The sequence below is a fragment of the Panthera pardus genome, unplaced genomic scaffold, assembly GCF_024362965.1.
Source record: "Panthera pardus isolate Hobbes unplaced genomic scaffold, ASM2436296v1 HiC_scaffold_2, whole genome shotgun sequence".
NCBI classification, from domain to species: domain Eukaryota; kingdom Metazoa; phylum Chordata; class Mammalia; order Carnivora; family Felidae; genus Panthera; species Panthera pardus.
In genome coordinates, this window is record NW_026526765.1 from 918879 (window position 1) to 937537 (window position 18659).

The 18659-nt window shown below is 61.4% G+C and overlaps 1 protein-coding gene across 4 annotated transcripts in view; it reads right to left on the bottom strand.

The window, feature by feature from the left end:
• Positions 1-6718: 6718 nt before the first annotated feature.
• LPCAT1 (lysophosphatidylcholine acyltransferase 1) overlaps positions 6719-18659 on the bottom strand; it is a 52736-nt gene continuing 40795 nt past the window's right edge. For all 4 annotated transcript variants that reach the window (XM_053906857.1, XM_053906854.1, XM_053906855.1 and 1 more), the window contains exons 9-14: positions 18507-18589; positions 14348-14473; positions 13625-13778; positions 11245-11343; positions 9857-9995; positions 6719-7424 (exon numbers count right to left, since the gene is read on the bottom strand). In XM_053906857.1, coding sequence (XP_053762832.1) covers positions 7240-7424; positions 9857-9995; positions 11245-11343; positions 13625-13778; positions 14348-14473; positions 18507-18589 — 786 coding nt within the window. In that variant the 3' untranslated portion in view covers positions 6719-7239. The remainder of the gene's footprint in view (positions 7425-9856; positions 9996-11244; positions 11344-13624; positions 13779-14347; positions 14474-18506; positions 18590-18659) is intronic.

Here is an 18659-nt window from a genome sequence, read left to right on the forward strand (position 1 = left end):
GTCATGATCCCAGAGTCCTGGGATCCAGCCCCTCGAGTTGGGCTTGATTGTGATTCTCTCTCCCTCTGTCCACCTCCCGCCCCACCCCCCCGGCCCCGCTCACTTGTGTGTGCTCTCTCTCTCTCTCTCTCTCAAAAAACATTTATTTCTCTGTTTTCTGAGTAAAGAATCCTGGGTTGGTGGTCTTCTGTCTCCCCACCCTAAAGACCTCGGCCCACTGTCTTTTAGCGATCATGATGTGCCTGGTATAGTTTCTGTCATGGTTCCTGTGCTTAGAGCTCACCGAGCAAATTGGATCCATGGGTTTGCAGTTTGAATCGGATTTGGAAAGTTATTTCTTTAAATATTTTTCTTTGCCCTTTTCCTCTGGGGACCCAGCTTGAGCTCCTACTGCTCACTGATGCAAGGTTCAATTCTTTCTTTTTTCTCTATTTCGTTTTGAGCTGCTTGTACGGCTTTATCTTCAAGTTTACTTGCCGCGTCTTTTGCGATGTCAAACCCATCCTTAATCCCAAACGTGCATTCGCATCTCAAACACTGTCGTTCTCTTCTCTAGAATTTAGATTTGTGTCTTTCAAAAGATATTTTTAATTCTCCACTGAACACGTTGCATGTTGGCTCCACGAGGTTCCTGAGCAGGTGATACGGTTGTGTAGTGAGACAAGCGGTCAGTGCCTGGTCCGCAAATCCGATCACCCGAGTCCCTGCCGGGGCTGGTTCTGTTGACGAGAGATCTCTTTTCCACTTTCCTGCATCCTGGTGATTTCCGACTGGATGGCAGGCGTTGTGAATTTTACCGTGTCGGGTGCTGCACAATTTTGCATTCCTGAGAGTATTCTGGCACTTCTGCGGCCGCAGGTAAGTCACTTACACACAGCCCGCTCATTCTTCCAGGTCGTGCTTTTAAGCTGCGTTCGGCCGGGTCAGCGCAGCGTTCGTCCAGGGCTGGTGCCTCCTCAGTGTCTCCTCCGTGACGGCTTGTTCCCGGAGGGAGGGTGACCCAAGGCGGTCTTGGTTCCTCCACAGCCACTAGGAGCAAAACTGTGGACGCGTTAACTTCTATTCACTTCAAAAGAATTAACTGGCCCGACCAGCCCTTGGCGGTATCACCCGGCAGGGACTGGCCCCGCGTTCGGGGAGGAGCCCCGCTCGGCCCCCGGGAGACACCCGGTCTCCGGTGTGGTCAGGTGGGCTGGGCTGCAGCCGGCGGAGCCCGTGTTCTGCAGCCTCGGTCCCAGGAGGCACATGCTCCTCACGGTGCAAATACTTCCAAGTTTACGGAGATGCACCTTCTAGCCCAGCATCGCATCTGTTTTGTCTGCGGCTTCACGTGCGCTTGGACGAGCAATTCGGTCAATTTAGTCAACGGGGTTGTTCGAATTTCCTCCATAATTATGTCTCTTTCCCTGGTGGTTCCATTGATTACCAAGAGAGCTGTGTTCAAGCCTCCAACTAGATTTGCTGATTTCTTGATCTCTCCTTTTAATTCGGCCAGCGTTCGCTAAGTGTGTTTCGAGCCGCGTCGTTAGGTCCATACACCTTTGGGGCTATTGTGTCTGCCGACTGAACGGGGCCCTTGACGGTCATGAAGGTGACCCCTCACCTCCACACTCACTGGAACCACAGCCTGACCGCACAGACTTCCTCACGGTTATGTTTGCACGCTACGTGCACCTCCCATTTAAACATTGTCGATATACCTTTAAATAGCAATGGTTAGGTTTTTAAAAAATTTGGCCTGGCAACTTATTTAGGAGTTTTTTAGTCTATATTTGATATAATTATTGGTATGGTTGGATCGAAATTTACCGTTTGCTATCTGTTTTCTGTTTGTATTGTCTGTCCTTTGTTCCCTTTTCTCACTTTCCTGCTTAGTTTGGATAAAGTATTATTTAAAAATATATTTTACTTCTGCTATTGGCTTCTTCGTTCTACATTTTTGTTTCTTTGGGGGCTTAGGATACACATCGATCCTATCCTACTTTCAAATCCTTGCAATCCTCGTGCACACGGTCTCGACGTGCACAGTCCTCGTGCACAGGGTCTCCACGTGCATAATCCTCGTGCACAAGGTCTCCACGCACACAGTCCTCGTGCACAGGGTCTCCACATGCATAATCCTCATGCACACGGTCTCCACGTGTATAATCCTCCTGCTCAGGGCCTCCATATGCACAATCTCATGCACAGTCCTCATGCACAAGGCCTCCACGTGCACAGTCCTCGCGCACAGGGCCTCCACGTGCACAGTCCTCGTGCACAGGGTCTCCACATGCACAGTCCTCGTGCACAGGGTCTCCACATGCACAATCTCGTGCACAGTCCTCGTGCACAGTCCTCGCGCACAGGGCCTCCACGTGCACAGTCCTCGCGCACAGGGCCTCCACGTGCACAGTCCTCGTGCACAGGGTCTCCACGTGCACAATCTCGTGCACAGTCCTCGTGCACAGTCCTCATGCACAGGGCCTCCACGTGCACAGTCCTCGTGCACAGGGTCTCCACGTGCACAATCTCGTGCACAGTCCTCATGCACAGGGCCTCCACATGCACAGTCCTTGCGCACAGGGTCTCCACGTGCACAGTCCTCGTGCACAGGGCCTTCACATGCACAATCTCATGCACAGTCCTCGTGCACAGGGCCTCCACGTGCACAGTCCTCATGCACACGGTCTCCATGTGCAGGCCGTGGAGGTTTCCCTTCTCTGGCTGCTTGGACAACGGTCTCTCTGTAAGTGGCCTTTGTTTGTTTCTTACAGTGCAGCTTGCTGTATGTTTGTTATAGTTACTCTGCTTGTGGCCTCTTGTGTTTCTTGGATGCCTGAGTATATAGATTTGCAAAAATCCTGGCTGTTATTTTGTCAAGTAATTTTTTTGCCCTGATATTGCGTTCCAGGACTCCATCACAAGTGACAGAACACTGAATGTTTCCTTCTGTTTTTGGGCCGTGTGTCCCCGGGACCGCACACGGCTGTTTTCTTGAGAATACTTTCCCCAGAGGGTCTGGTCTCTGGAACTCGGTCCAGGGCAGGACACACGGGGTGGACGGCGGCTGCCTCCTCTTCTCCCAGCCAACGCAGCGTGTGGACACCTGCACAGGGCGGCCCTGGAAGGGGACTGAGACGAAGCAGAGTTGGTCAACCGGGAGCCCCCCCCGGGGCCGATGTGGTCACACTGGTTCCCCCTTGACAGAAGCAGGTCCCGGACGTGGCCCCCGAGGTGCTGCCGCTCCCTGGAGTCCGGCCGATCACCCTGGATCCTCCTTCACCGAGGGAGGCCGTGTCCTCATTTAATACGCTCCTTCCAGGGATGCGTTTGTCTCCTCTGCCCTGGGCACCTCTGCCAGCACCGTCTGCACACTTAACCGGGGGCTTCCTTCCGCACGGCGTGTCGTGTGTGACACTAGGGGCGGGGCTTTGCCAAAGGAAGCCCGGGCGTGCGCTTGCACCCCTGCTCTTACCGAGCTCCCCCCGCCGGGAAGCAGCTGGCCTTGCTGGACGAAGGAGCCCCGAGGCACAGGACCCGGCCCGGGCGGCTCCCGTGATGTGGGCGTGTCCCGAGGGCTGTATCCTAGCAGGAGACACTCCTGTGACCCAGGCAGGGCGGCGGCTCTTCTGACACCTGGTAGTGGGGGGGGGGGGGGGGCTGGTGTGGTTTCGTCTCGTGGCGGGTGCCTCCTCCGGACAGACCCCCCCCCCACCCCCCCCCCCCCCCCCCGGTAGCCGATTCCAGCTGCTCGTGGTTCTCTGGCCAGGGAAGCGGGAGCAGCGCTGACGTGTTTCCTGCGCAGACTCCCCGCCCCTCCCTGTGCCGTCCGCCCGGCGGACCGGCTCGCCGCCCAGACACCGCCGGGTCCGCAAGTGGCCTGTCCCCCGGGGCGAGGGGGGGGCCTGCCGGATGCCCTCGTTCCCGGGAGGCCGGTCACGCACTTCCGCTTCTCTTCGCGGCTTTGGGCTCCTTCGCTTTGAGGTCATGGTTCCTAAGGATGGAGCGCCACCGCCTGGGGACACAGCTGACCCCCCCCTCCCCCGCACTGAGCTCAGCGGCCCCCCCCCCCCCCCCCGCAGGACGGGGAGGGCGGAGCCCCGTGGCCCTCTGGGCACTTTCATCACTAAGATCGTGGCTGATAAAGGCTCCAGATACCTCGGGACGGAGATGCTCCGCTAGGTAAGGACACTCGCTTTCTGGGGACGGCGGGAGCCAAGGCCACGTGCGTGCGGGTGGGAAACCCCGTAAGCGGCCACGCGGACGCCTTCCTGGCCTGGTGTGTGCGCGTGCACGGCGTGTGCTCGTGCGACGGAGCACACGCCGCAGGTTGTTGGCCGTTCACTCACTCCCCCCACTCCGTGGACTCCCGTGTTGTGTGTGGGAACGTGAACGGCGGTGGACGTGAGCTCTGTGTTGTTAGACAACATCCGGGGGTGGGGGTGGGGGGGGGGGGGGTGTGACCGCGTCCGCGTTCAAGCTGCCCAGGACTGGACGCGAAGGCCCGCGGGCGGGGATAGTCCCGGGGAGAAGGTAACGCGTCTGTTTGGAGCGGTGGCTCAGGGGCAGCACCCCGGACGGGAGGCGCGTGCGGGAGCGGACAGGGGACGGACGGGCAGTGCCCGTGGAGCGTTCAGAGCGCCGCTCCACCAGCCGAGGCCCGGGGTCTGGCGCTCTCCTACCGGCGGCTGCCGGGGGCGCAGCAGGGGCCTGGCCGGGGCCGCGGAGACGCCTCTTCTGCCCCTGGTCCCTGATGGAGACTTCCCGAGGGTGCGCGTCCCCGTCAAGCCCGTGCCCGGCGGGGACGTGGATGTGCCGAGTGCCCAGAGGCCGCGGCAGGCCCACACCGTTGTCACCGCCACGGTTCCCACAGCCCGTGGCGGCTGCCGCTTCCCGCCACACCCGGAAGCCCCCCGCTTCGAATGTGACTTGAACCCCTTCAGAGGCAACACCCAGTTACCACGAGAAACAGGGCAGAGAGGTAAAAACCGATTCACAGGTGAGTGCCACCTCGGGGCGCACCCTCCCAGCCCACCGGTCGCCGGCTTCTCTGGCGCGTCTCACCGAGCAGGGCCGTGGCGCATTCTCCCGCCTTGGAGCGAGCGGCCACTTAACCGTCTTGTTGCGGTTACTTCTGGGGACGGTCGTGACCTGGCCGTTTCTCTTCTTCCACTTCTGAGCCCTTTACGGCCTTGAGAAGAGGCCCGAGCGCCGGACCCTTTCTCGCGGCTGCGCCAGGCGGAGCGTGTGCGGTGTGTGCGAAATCCGAGGAACCGACCCACCGGGCCGGCGGGCGGCCGCACACGTTTGGGTTCCCGAGGTGTCAGCCGCAGAATTTCCATTCCGGGGCTTTCCAAACCTGCCCCGAGAAACCCCATCGTGACGGGTTCTCGGTCGTGGCCCAAGAACCGTCTGCGGTCGCGTTTCCGATAAAGAACGACACGTGACAAAGCGCGTCCTCGGGTACGTACGACTTTACGCTTTACTCATTCCAGTGGAGACCAAAGCTGTTTCACGGAGCCCACCCCCGACCCCCGGTCCCCGCGGGGCCCCCATCGTCTCCGTCCCCACCTCCCACAAAAGGGGTCCATCCACGTCCACGTTCTGAACGCCCGCAGGTGCGAGGCCGCACGAAGCGCAGGAGGAACAAACATCCATCCCAAGTCTGCTTATCAGAGGCTTTTTTCCTGAAAACGCGCACGGCATTCCGTTCAAACAGCCCTTCATGCGCAGACGGGGAGGGGCCTCCCCTCGGGATATCTTCGTCTATTCACCTCCTTCATCCGTCACGTGTACGTTTTCTCTTTTAAAAACAAAACTTTATGCATCTACAGTCACAAAACGGATCGCCGTGAACCGCCAGGCTGTGTCTGGCCACCGCGGGCGCCCAGCTGGCACTGTCACGCTGGTGTGGTCGGGGAGGGGGCACAGCCGAGGCCGGGGGGCTTTTCCTTCACTCATGGCCGTCGCCGTGGATGGAAATGCGCACCGAGAACTCCTGGGGAGGTTACAAACGCTTTTTCCTGTACTTGGGGCCTGGCGGTCACTTCCTACGCAGAGGCCCAAGAACAAAATACAACTTATTTAGAAATTCAGAAGAACTTTCCCCCTAGGCAAACCCAGAGGCTTTGCTTCAGGGAACGGAGTGGAGACCGCGGGGCTTATATTGTGCTTTAAGGACAGGTTTCCAGCTGTGTGTCCAGGGAGTGATCGGGCTGAGCTCCGGGCAGGAGAGGCGACAGGAACCTTCCCTTTCCTGTGTCTGGAGGCTGTGCTCCTCCCCTCGGGCTCACCAGAGGCCTGACGGCCTTCCCCGGACCTCCTGCCATCCGCACGGGCTGTCCCCCCGGCACCGGCTCCCGCGGTCTGCACATGGTTCCCTTCCCCCACAGCTCCTCCCCCTGCACACGTGGGACCCAGCACCGGGAGCAGGGGCAAGGGTTGGCCTCCCAGCGGGCCCGGCCCGTTGGCCCGGTGCAGCCCCCTGCCGGCCCAGCACCACCGTTGAGGCCGCTGTGTGTGCGGGGAGGCAGATCACGTCCCGTTACACGGAGACACCAGGCTGGTAAGGTCTGTAGAAAAGAGGGGTCTGAAAAGGGTTAAAGAGGCAGATGGGAGCTCTGGGCCACGTGTGTGGGGGACCCAGACACGGGTGGACCTGGTGGAGAGAGGCTGGCAAGAGGCTGAAGTCAAAGCCCCACACAGCCTCAGGCCTGATCACAAAAGGGCCCATAAATAAATATCCTCTAGCCCTGAAAGGAAAAATGAAGTAGAAAACAAGTTTTGTTTTTTTTTTTTAAAAAACGCTGTGAGCTTCCCGAAGTATCTAAACGAAGTTTATAAAACGCCCGTGAGCGCCCACAGATACAGAAACGTTTAAAATTAGATGCGGCCCTGCCAGCCTGTGACCCCCCAAGGTCAGCGGACGGTCTGTGCTGGGATGGAAACGCGCGTGACGTGCCCTGGTCTCAAGTGTGTGTCGCGCGTGCACGTGGAGGCCCGTCCGCCGGCCGAGCCGCCGAGAAGGGACACGAACGGGGACGTGGCAGAGACCGTGGTGGAAACGAGCCAGGATGGTCCGGGCGATGGGGACAGGTACCCGGCCACGCGGCCTCCCTCACGCAGGGCTGTCCACGGAGGAGCAGGGTGGCGAGCCCGAGTCTTGTGGATGGGCCTGAGGCCGGCGGGCGCACGGCCACGTGGAGGCGGGTGGTGACTGGGCCACGGAGATGCCTCATCTTGCCAGAAACCTTCATCCTAGTCCAGTTTCTTCCGGAAAGGTTTCCTCCCAACGCCCGAGTTTTCAGGGCTGAAGTCAGCACAGAAGCCGTTGGGGGCTGGAGCTGGGGGCGTCCGCGGGCAGCTCTCAGGACGCGTCTGGTCAGGGTAGAGGTAGTCCTCTGCAAAGTCGGGGAACGCTTCTGCAAACCTGCGGAAGTCGGCTGAAAAGACGGGCGTCTGGGTTATAGGGGGACAGATGTCCGGAACCTGGGGCCCCTGTGCCTGGTTCTGCATGGGCAACCAGCTTACATCTCACACCCTCCCGGGAGGGCTGGGTCCATGTGTGTGTGGAGGGCTGGATCCATGTGGGGGGAGGGGGGAGGGGTGGGGCCCATGTGGGGTGAGGGGGGAGGGCTGGGGTCCATGTGGGGGGGGGGAGGGGGAGGGCTGGGGTCCATGTGGGGGGAGGGGGGAAGGCTGGGTCCATGTGGGGGGAGGGGGGAGGGCTGGGTCCATGTGGGGGGAGGGGGGAGGGCTGGGTCCATGTGGGGGGGAGGGGGGAGGGCTGGGACCATGTGGGGGGGGAGGGGGAGGGCTGGGGACCATGTGGGGGGAGGGGGGAAGGCTGGGGTCCATGTGGGGGGAGGGGGGAAGGCTGGGGTCCATGTGGGGGGAGGGGGGAGGGCTGGGGTCCATGTGGGGGGAGGGGGGAGGGCTGGGGTCCATGTGGGGGGAGGGGGGAGGGCTGGGGTCCATGTGGGGGGGGAGGGGGGAGGGTATGGGTCCATGGGGGGAGGGGGGAGGGCATGGGTCCATGGGGGGAGGGGGGAGGGCTGGGGTCCATGTGGGGGGAGGGGGGAGGGCTGGGGTCCATGGGGGGGAGGGGGGAGGGCTGGGGTCCATGGGGGGGAGGGGGGAGGGCTGGGGTCCATGGGGGGGAGGGGGGAGGGCTGGGGTCCATGGGGGGAGGGGGGAGGGCTGGGGTCCATGTGGGGGGAGGGGGGAGGGCTGGGGTCCATGTGGGGGGAGGGGGGAGGGCTGGGGTCCATGTGGGGGGAGGGGGGAGGGCATGGGTCCATGGGGGGGAGGGGGGAGGGCATGGGTCCATGGGGGGGGAGGGGGGAGGGCATGGGTCCATGGGGGGGGAGGGGGGAGGGCTGGGGTCCATGGGGGGGAGAGGGGAGGGCTGGGGTCCATGTGGGGGGAGGGGGGAGGGCTGGGGTCCATGTGGGGGGAGGGGGGAGGGCTGGGGTCCATGTGGGGGGAGGGGGGAGGGCATGGGTCCATGGGGGGGGGAGGGGGGAGGGCATGGGTCCATGGGGGGGAGGGCTGGGGTCCATGGGGGGGAGGGGGGAGGGCTGGGGTCCATGTGGGGGGAGGGGGGAGGGCATGGGTCCATGGGGGGGAGGGGGGAGGGCATGGGTCCATGGGGGGGAGGGGGGAGGGCATGGGTCCATGGGGGGGAGGGGGGAGGGCTGGGGTCCATGGGGGGGAGGGGGGCTGCGCATGAACAGGGCTCAGAGCCATTCGGCTTTGCCGCCTTGGGGAAATCTAAGGCGAACGTGCTCTTCGAGGCGCAGGCGTACTCCAGGTGCTTGACACGTGCAAAGGAGCCGCTGTTCACCCAGGAGTCGGCTCAGAGGCAGGACAAGGTGTCCACACCGTGACCTGACAGCCTGCGAGGCAGGCGCCACTGGGGACTCATCCATGCGCTGGAGACAGCAGGGTCGCCCTCCCGGCCGATCACCTGAGTGGCTCTGAGCCCCCGCGTCGTCTCCCAGGCCTGGGACCCAGTCTTGGGGTGGGCAGTGCCCCCGGGGCGCCCCAACGGCTTGGAGACGCTCTAGGTCTGGGTGTGGGAGGGCTTTTCTGGAAGGTGCTCACTTGGCACGTCATCACCACGCCTCAGTGCGCCCGGACACCACCACCTGCCCTCAGGCGGAGACGGAGACACACACACACACACACACACACACACACACGCGCGCGCGCGCTCACGCTAAACCAACACACGTGTCTGACATTTGGATGCAATTTAAAAACACATCCAAACAAGACACGAACAATGACCTTTCCTGAGCAAATGTCTACTGTTTTTTTTAAGCGAGGAAACATTCACTTTCAGACGTGCGCACTGGCTGGTGTGCAGAGGGGGCTGCCTTCTGGGAGTCCTACTGCCCCTCCCCCTTCCTCCTTGGCCTGCGGGTGGGTTTCAGGTCTGAGTCCCCGAAGATCTTGGCTGTCCCACTTTGTGTGGCCGAAAGCGATGAGCCGACCCCCCACCCCCTCCCTGCAGCGGTCAGTCCTGAGGGGTCTGGCTCCCCGCCTCCACGGAGAACCCGGATCGCGGACCCCCGTGGGCGGCCACGGCCCGGCCTCAGCACACACCGCCCGCTGCCCTTGGGGGTGGCATGGATCTGGGGTTCCGAGCCTGGGCTTGAAGTCTGGCCCTGTTAATTCCCTGCAGGGATCAGATCCCAAATGCCCTAACCCATCCCCGCCGGGTCTGGGGAAGAATCTTCCTTCGGACAATCCTGTGTAGCCCGAGACAGCGCGGGGCCCTGGCGAGCATGGATGGTGTCTCCCGCGGCCCGCCTCCTGGGCACACGCCTGCACAATGCAGCCGTCCTCCCCCTGTGCCCGGGCCGCTCACCAAACGTGATCCTCCCTGTCTCCTCCTTGTCGATGGCCCGGAAGAGGTCGGTCACGGTGAGCTCGGCCACGCCTAAGGCAGTCTTGAGGATGCTGGACAGGGCGCCTTCATCGACGCAGCCGTCCTGTGACCCGTACATCTGCAGGCAGAGGCCGGTGTCACCCACGATCCCCCAACTGTGCAGAGGCCCTGACCCCACGGCTCCCACTCCCAGGAGCACGGAGGCCTGCGCCGCACCCGGCTGCCCTAGCAGGGGGCCTCCGGGTGGTGGGACGCGTGAGTGCTCAATGAAATGAATGTGCCATCACCGTGCTTGACCTTGAGGGGGTGGCTGACCCACTGACCTTTTCCAACAGCTTCTGCTTAGGTTCTGGCGAGTGACTGAGAGAGTCCCTGTGGGGCTGGCACCAGCTGCCAACCGCAGCGTGAGCACCCCAGGGCTGGTCACCATCGGTCTGCCCATTAGCCGGGGGCCACCCTCTCCTGGGCTCCCCCTCCTTCAGTGGCCTGAGAAGCCTGCCCGCCCAGTGGGACCCCAGCACTGAGATACAAGCACTGCCTGGCTTATACATCAGGCTCTCACGAGTCTGGCTAACAGGAGTTGCATCTGGGGGCATCTGGGTGGCTCAGTCGGTCGAGCGTCCGACTTTGGCTCAGGTCATGATCTCACGGTCTGTGGGTTCGAGCCCCGCGTCGGGCTCTGTGCCGACAGCTCGGAGCCTGGAGCCTGCTTCGGATTCTGTGTCTCCCTCTCTCTCTGCCCCTCCCCTGCTCACGCTCTGTCTCTGTCTCAAAAACAAAAACCTTCAAAAAATATTAGAATAGGAGGTGCATCTGTAACAAGGAGCCGTTCTCAGGCCCTGACAAAACTGTGTTTCTGGGGAGTGAAGCCGGCCCAGCCCCATCCCAGCTGACAGTGTCCGGGGGAGGCGGCCGGGTGAGGGCACGTGAGCCGGGACCCCGTTACGGGTGTTTCTCAGACTCTCAGAATCCCGGGGATGTGGTGGAAGGCTCAGCGCTGGGCACACAGCCGCTCCGCAGCCTGAGCCGACGCGCTGACGAAGAGGCCGCGGTGGGAGAGCGGACCGGGTGCGGGCTGCGCCCGATGGACGGCGTAGGGCGGCCCTGTCCGGGCGCCCCGGAACTCACAAAGATCCCACCCCGCGCCCTTCTTGTGCGTGTGGATCAGGACTGCAGGAGGAAATGGATTTGAGGACGTTTTGGGCGTTTTCACAAACGACGGCCGATACGAGCTTACGTGAGAACGGCGGCTGGGCAGAGAGGAAGTCCGTCCGTACCGCAAGGGCCCGTAATCGGGTACGGCAGGCCTGATGTGATCCGCGCCTCACTGTCCCTACAAACTAACCTCGTACGCACTCCACGCTTACCTTGAACGCCAGCTGGACGGTGTCCAGAGTCCGGGACGGCCGGCAGACGACGGACAGGGCGACGACATACTCCCGAGGATCCATCGTGCCGTCTCCACTCTGGGAAAGAGACACATCCTCAGGGCGCCGCTCGGTCCCTCCGCGCGCGTGTGCGGGGCGGTGCTGGGGTGTTAACGCTAATCCCTGGATATTAGCGGAAAGGTCAGGGGCGTCTGGGTGGCTCGGTGAGTTAAGTGTTCGACTCCGGACTTCAGCTCAGGTCACGCCTCACGGTTCCTGAGATGGAGCCGAGTCGGCACAGAGCCCGCTTGGGATTCTCTCTCTCGCTCTCTCCCGGGCCCTCCCGTGTGTGCACATGCTCTCTCTCTGTCTCTGTCTCTCTCTCAAGATAAACTTTAAAAAAAAAAAAGTTCCACTTGATTTGCTATTACCTGCTTACATGAAATGCATATTAAAAAAATTTTTTTGTGGTTATCTGTTTTATTGAGAGAGAGAGAGAGAGAGAGAGAGAGAGAGAGAGAGAGAGAGAGAGAAATGGAACGTGAGCAGGGGAGGGGCAGAGAGGGAGACACAGAGTCCAACGCAGGGTCCAGGCTCCGAGCTGTCAGCACAGAGCCCGACGCAGGGCTCGAACCCACGGACCGTGAGCTGAAGTTGGACGCTTAGCCAAATGAGCCACGCAGGCGCCCCACGAAACGAGTATTTTGTAAGAACATTCACGGCCGACTGGCTTTTACAAGGTGATCTCAGCACACACCCTTTTAGGACGTTACAGTTGATTCTCAAAGTCTACGCGACCAGCACGTGAATCCTCCTCCGGAAAGTTCACGCGATGCGGTGCCCGCTGCCTAAGGCTCTCCTTCTAGAAAAAACCCCAGCAGACAGCAAGGCTCTCATCTGTGCCCCGAGAACCTAGGTGAGCACGTGGAAAGGTGGGCACCCAGCCTGGCCTGCCGTGCGCCCACGATGCACGTCCCCAGGAAGCCTGCGGGCCGGGCTGCTGTTGAGTGAGCAGGCCGCCACGGGGCGTGGGATGAGCCGGGGGTCGGACGGGGAGGTGGAGGCCTCGAGGGCGGGGAGATTCCTGGCACAGGGGTGGGGGCACAAGGGTCCCTTGCCGTCCCCCGAAGGGAAGGGACAGGCTTCCCTGGGATGGCCCCACGCCCGTGGTCCAGGCAGGGTGGCCTCCGGAGCGAGCTCAGGGGCCGGGCAGGTGAGTTCACTTCGGGCCCCTCAGCCTGTGCGTTCCCGGCCCTTTAGCTTCTGGGTCTGAGGGTCTTTGTGTGGAACCGGAGTGTCTGTGTCGCAGGGCCACTGGGCGCCCGGGGTGGGAAGTAAGACCTACCCAGCCGCGTGCCGCGACGGGGGGTCTGCGGGTCCCCACCCGATGCACGCGCCGTGTCAAAGCGCCAGCGTGAAAACACCGCCACGGCTGGGGCTCCGACGACGGGAGCGCGCGGCCTTTCCGTGAGGGGGCCCCTCCAGGCCAGCCCGCCGGTTTGTGACGGCGGCACACGGGGCCACGCGCTGCGACGCGTCAGCAGGACGCCTGTCACCGTGACCCGCGAGTGCCTGCGGCGTCTCTGACGTGCCCGAGTCACACGCTTGCCTCTCCTTGGTCCCACCACGGGCCAGGCCACACAGAACGTGGCACGTCGCCACAGAGGACACGCTGTGATATTCACGTGGCGTGCTGTGCTGTTCACACACATTTGTGGCTGAAGGGGCTGCTCGGCACATGGCCTGCCGTGGGACTGGCCGCCACGGGGGTCCATCCCTCGACGCCAACATCCGGGAAAGAGCGGGCGTGGCAGGCATGGCTCCCGGCGTGTGGTCTCCCAGATCCACCCCCGGGGCCCAGCTGGTGCGGGTGGCCGTGGACCCCCGGTCCAGCCACGACATGTGACCCGACTGTGACGCGTGGCTGGCGGGGGTGAGGGACGCTGTGCTGGGGGGGTCCTCTCGCGCTGGACGGGAGGTCCGTGGCGACCCCACGTGCCGATCATGGGGAAACAGGCCCGTTATTTGGGAATTCTGGATTTCTGGGGAAGGGGACACTGATATTACTAGGTTTTTGGCGGTCCCACCGTAAAACCCCAAACCATAGGTATGTTTATCAGCAGACGTTAACTTAAATGTCCGACTTCTGTGTGCGTTTAACAGCACGGGAGAAAACTCCGGGCGGGCTGGTCGGACGGGCGTGGAGGGGTCGTTCCCGCCCTGCTTCCTAAGTCTCCAAGAGATGCTTCAAACATCTCAACATATAACATCTCAAACATATAACATCAAACATATAAACATCTCAAACATATAACAAAGCAATATACACGGAAAGGCTGGAGGTTTTGCCTCGAAACCGCTCACAGGGCTATGGCCCCACCTCATCAAACAGGGAGAACAGGTCTTGTAGTGCGTCTGAGACGGGGACGCCCAGGTACTCGGCGAACTCGGGGAGGCCCACCCTGCGTCCCCCCTGCGTCTGGGCCCGGTCGGAGTATTTATCCAGATCTTTCTCCAGTGTTTCTGGTTTCAACCTACACACAAAGAGAAGGAAGGACATTTTTCGATAAAATTACAGCATGCTAAGAACAGGAAATGTACTCTTAGAAAATTCAAGAAAAGAGTGAAGTTGCTTTTACAACAAGAGGCAAGTTCGTTTAAAAAAAAAAAGTGTTCTAATAATTTTGCCTCGGCGTCTACGGGAACGAGGCCCCGCCAGCTGTGGGGACCCACCCTCGGGCACGACGGTCCTCCCGGGTAAAGCCCCCAGAGACCGCTGCCGAGCACTGGGGGTCTGAAGTGGGTATTTGGAAAACCCCCCAAAACCCTGAGAACAAGCCCTTTCATCTGCTCGATGGCCCCCGCGGACCCTCCGCGCCCACTGCCGTCTCCAGCCTGATCACCAACAACTGCAGGGGTGGGGGCCCCTGCGAGGGCCTGACAGAAGTTTCCGGAAGCTTCCCGTCTTAGAAGCAGCATCTCGGCAGTGCCCTTCAGAGCTCTCCCGTCGCTGAGCAAACCACTCGAGCTTCGTCAAACCCGCCACAGCCTCGAGGGAGGGCCGTTCCGGGCTGACGGCTCGAGTGAGAAAAAGCAGACTCACCCCAGGCCCCTCACCAGCCGGGCGAACTCGAGAAGGCAGGTGTCCGCGGGGAGACGGAGCTGGCCTTCCGCCAGGGCCAGTTGGCAATCGTCATACGTGTAGTCGGTCACCGAGACGCCCAGGGCCCTGCGGGAGAGGAGGGCACCCCGTCAGCACCCCCCACAGCAAGGAGCCCGTGCAGGGTGACCCCGGGAGCCCGGCGCTGGGGAGGGCGTGGGGCGGGCTGAGGGCGAAGCTGGCACCCCTCCCCTCCCCCCGTGGGACACGGGTGACATTCCTCATACACTCCCGGCTGCCCTAAAGCTGAGAGAAGGAAAAAGCACACAGTTACCCGATAGAGTTCACGGCCCTGCGGGACGTGAGTCTCAGTCGGTTTGCAAACATCTTAGTAAATTACAAGAAAAGGCGACCTTATTAACAGCCCGATCTCCAGAAGCCTGCAGGCTCCGTTCCCTGCAGCCCCAACATCACCCCCCACAGCGCTGTGGGAACGAAGAAGAAGTGGCAGGTAACGTCAAACTTCCTCGTGACCAGGGCGCCTGGGTGGCTCGGTCGGTTGAGCGTCCAACTTCAGCTCAGGTCACGATCTTGCGGTCTGTGAGTTCGAGCCCCGCGTCAGGCTCTGGGCTGACGGCTCAGAGCCTGGAGCCTGCTTCTGATTCTGTGTCTCCCTCTCTCTCTGCCCCTCCCCCGTTCATGCTCTGTCTCTCTCTGTCTCAAAAATAAATAAATGTTAAAAAAAAAAAAATTAAAAAAAAAAAAACAAACTTCCTCGTGACCTGCAGCCCACGGACAGAGGCCTGCGGCAGGTCCAGAGGAGAACACCTGCCCAGAACCCCCTATTGTCCCAGTGGTAATGCCTCCCCAGGGGGAAAACAGCCTTAGCTTCACAACGGCAAGGCCTCCTCTCCTGGGATCCTCCTGGGCACACGAGAGCCCTCCTGCCAGCCTTCCCGGGTTCTTTACAAAACCGAACTCCCAGATGCAGAACCGCCCCACCACGCTCTTCCTGCCCACGGCCCTGTCCCCGCGCTTCGGCGAAATCCCCTTCTGGCACCGAAGAGTCTCAAGACTTCTTTCCTGGCCGTCAGCTCCGGACCCCCCACCCCTCCAAAACCCCACCAGTGCTAAAGTCACAGCGGCCCCCAACCTCACAGGCCCCTCCCCTGTGGCTCCTGCCTCGTCCACAACAGCAGCAGCACCTGCCGCCCCACACGTCCCACGTGAGGCGCACGGTGGCTGGGGCGCGAAGACCTACGCTTGCGGACGGCGATCGCTGCCTCTGGGTCTAAGAGGTTTATGTGCGAGCCACGTTTCTGTGGTACTCTTGTGGCCCCGTGAAAACCTGTTTCAGTTCGACAACGGGAAGAAATTGCTATGAATACAGGTGGTGTCGGGGTGGGTGTGCCGTCAAGGACAGAACATGTTTCCCAAGAAGGGACACCCACTGGACGACCACAGCGACGGCAGCTGGAGAAGAGATTCGCACCAGAAAGCCACGGCGTGTCTGTGGCGCTGGGGGCTGACAAAGAACTCCCAGAAGCAGGATGAACCGTCCACGTCGGAAGTACGCCAACATTTATAAGTCTTAAAAAGTGGGGGCGTCTGGTGGCTCAGTCGATGGAGCATCCGACTTCAGCTCAGGCCACGATCTCACGGTCGGTGGGTTCGAGCCCCGTGTCGGGCTCTGGGCTGACGGCTCGGAGCCTGGAGCCTGCTTGGGATTCTGTGTCTCCCTCTCTCTGTGCCCCTCCCCTGCTCACACTCTGTCTCTCTCTCTCTCTCTCTCACAAATAAACAAGAAAAAAAAACTTGTAAAAACTGGACTAAAGCACACGAATATGTGAAAATTTCTAATAAGCAGATGAGCAGTTCTCAAGCCTGCCTCTCAGGGGCTCGTCACCCGGCCCAGCGCTCTGTCCCTTTGGATCCTGCGGGCACAGCACAGCTGTCCCTCGCGATTCTGGCACCCAGTAGCCTTCAGGCAGGTGAAGCGGGGAAGGCCGGGTGGGAGGAACCCACTGAAAAACGCCCTCTGGGCCAGGACCCTTGTGGTTTCCCAAGTGCCCCCTCCTGTCCACTCCTGCATCCCCCCAAGATGGGGGTGTCTGGTGGGGCCCCAGCAGGACAGACGGACCCCACCTGGAGGAAGGTGGGGGAGGATGGGGGGTCTGAGCAGGGGCGGCGTGGTTCCAGAGCATCAGCCCTGGCTGCAGCCCTCGCCCCAGAGCCTGCACCAGTGTTCTCACGCAAGCCCACGTGGGCACCCGCCACGTACGAGCCCGTAACCGGAGCCACGGGGTGGCGGGTGCTCAGCACGCCGACGTGCACAGAAAGGCAACGTGTCAAGTCCACACGTGGCACTAAACAGAAAAGCTTATGAGCAAACCCCAAATTTCAGTTACGTGGACCCTAGGGCCCCAGGCTTCGTGGCTAGCACAGTATTACCACGGTCCCCCTGCCAGGCAGCCGGCGGGTGCCTCCAAGAGGACACCGCCCCGCGAGGGGGGGGTCTCACCCGAAGTCCCGCTGGTCTAACGGTGGCGAGGGGCCGCTCTCATCAGACTGACAGTGCCCTGAGGTCAGAGGCGGGGCTCAGCCATCCTAAAGACTTGCATCAGGCTTCTGAAAAATGTGCGTCTCCCATTAAAGGAAACCTCGATGGTGAAAACTCACCAAGTGTTGGACCCTGGGACCCTCCCCTAATGACGGAGAGCACCTCCCACCGTTGCCACAGCCTCTCGTGGCAAGACGGTCCCACGAGAGATCGTGGGTAAGGAAGCGGGTTCTGAAGCGGCTCTCCCACAGCTACTATGATCCCCGTGTGGGGACAGGAGCCGGAATGTACCCGGAGCGTCTTAGACTGTCCCTCAGGGACCCGGGCTGTTCCCAGGTGGGTCCGGAACCAGGAAGGGGACACCCCACATCCCCGTTTCTGGGTTCTCTGCCCTTTGCCACTCGACGTATGATGCTTGTCCTCCGTTAACAGGCAGAGTTTGTGAGATACTCATCAACATTAATGGCTAATTTATTTGAATGGGAATTAAAAAGAACTCACACCCGTCAAGCCTTCGATTCCATAGGGATTATTTACGGAGAGGCTGAACCAAGGTGTCACCGAACGCCCTGCCTTGAGTCACGCGCATCCTGGTGGCCAGCTGCTGCCTGTGTGTCCGGGATTCTGAGAGCGGGAGGGACACGGGCTGCCAGTGGCTGGGCACCCAGGGGGACCGGAGCCATCTGCTGGGCTCTGTCCCCAGCCTAGCTTTCTGAGGGGCGTGTGGACACGCGGAGTTCGAATTTACGTGTGTTCAGGTTAGGGTTCTGCTTTATACAGTCCCACAGAATATGTTGCCACAGGGGTGCGATCTGTATACAGGGAGGGGACAGGGTTGACTTCACACCCAGGCCACACCAGCTCAGCAAAAGTGCCTGTGAAAACGCCTCCAAGGCCACGCAGACCTCCCGCCGGGGACCCCGCGGAGCCCCTGAGCTCTGAGAACCCCTCCCGGGACCTCAGTGGCCACACAGAGGCAGCCCCTGCTGCCGGGGAGTAGAAGAGAGGAGGAGAGAGGAGACGGGACACGGGGGGAGGGGGTGCGGAGGGCGCAGGCTGATGTCTCCCCGTCCACAACGGCCGGGAAGGATGTGGAAACAGAAGCGAGAAACTCCCTGAGGGCACGCACACTCGTTGCGGAAGCGCTTTATCTTCCGGGATTAGACTTGGGAAGAGGGAGGAAGAGTGCTGACGGCTACTGCAGCGGGTGAACAGAGAGCTGACACACAGGACAGCCCCGTGGGCCCCCAGGCGGTGCGGCCCCTCGCCCTCGGGCGCAGACCCTGGATGGGGCTGACTGGTTCCCACCCACACGTCTGAATTCACCAAGTTCAGCAACGAAGCAGAGGCAGAACCGTGACCCCACGGCCAACGGAGGTGCGAAAAGAGTGGCCACGCACGCCCCCCGCCCGTGTGCACCCTCAACAGGCCCTCGCTCGCTTCTGCAGAGACCGTTTTCCTACAGCTACTGGCTAGTTTGCTCCCAGGGCTCAGGAGGAAGCGGCGGCTGAGGGGCAGCCCCGGGCCATGCTCGGGCAGTGACAGGGGCACCAGGGTGGCGGCAGGGGCCCGCGCCCAGGGCGTGGGAGGGACAGCACTCACTCTGCCATGACGCGTCGCACGTTGCTGGCATACAGGGCCGGGTCCTTCTTCTCCTCGTCCGAGGGGCTGTACACGGGAAGGAAACTGAGCACAGAGAAGGCCGAGTTACTTCCACGGGCATCACCAGGCCACCGGAGGTGACGGTCGCAAGTC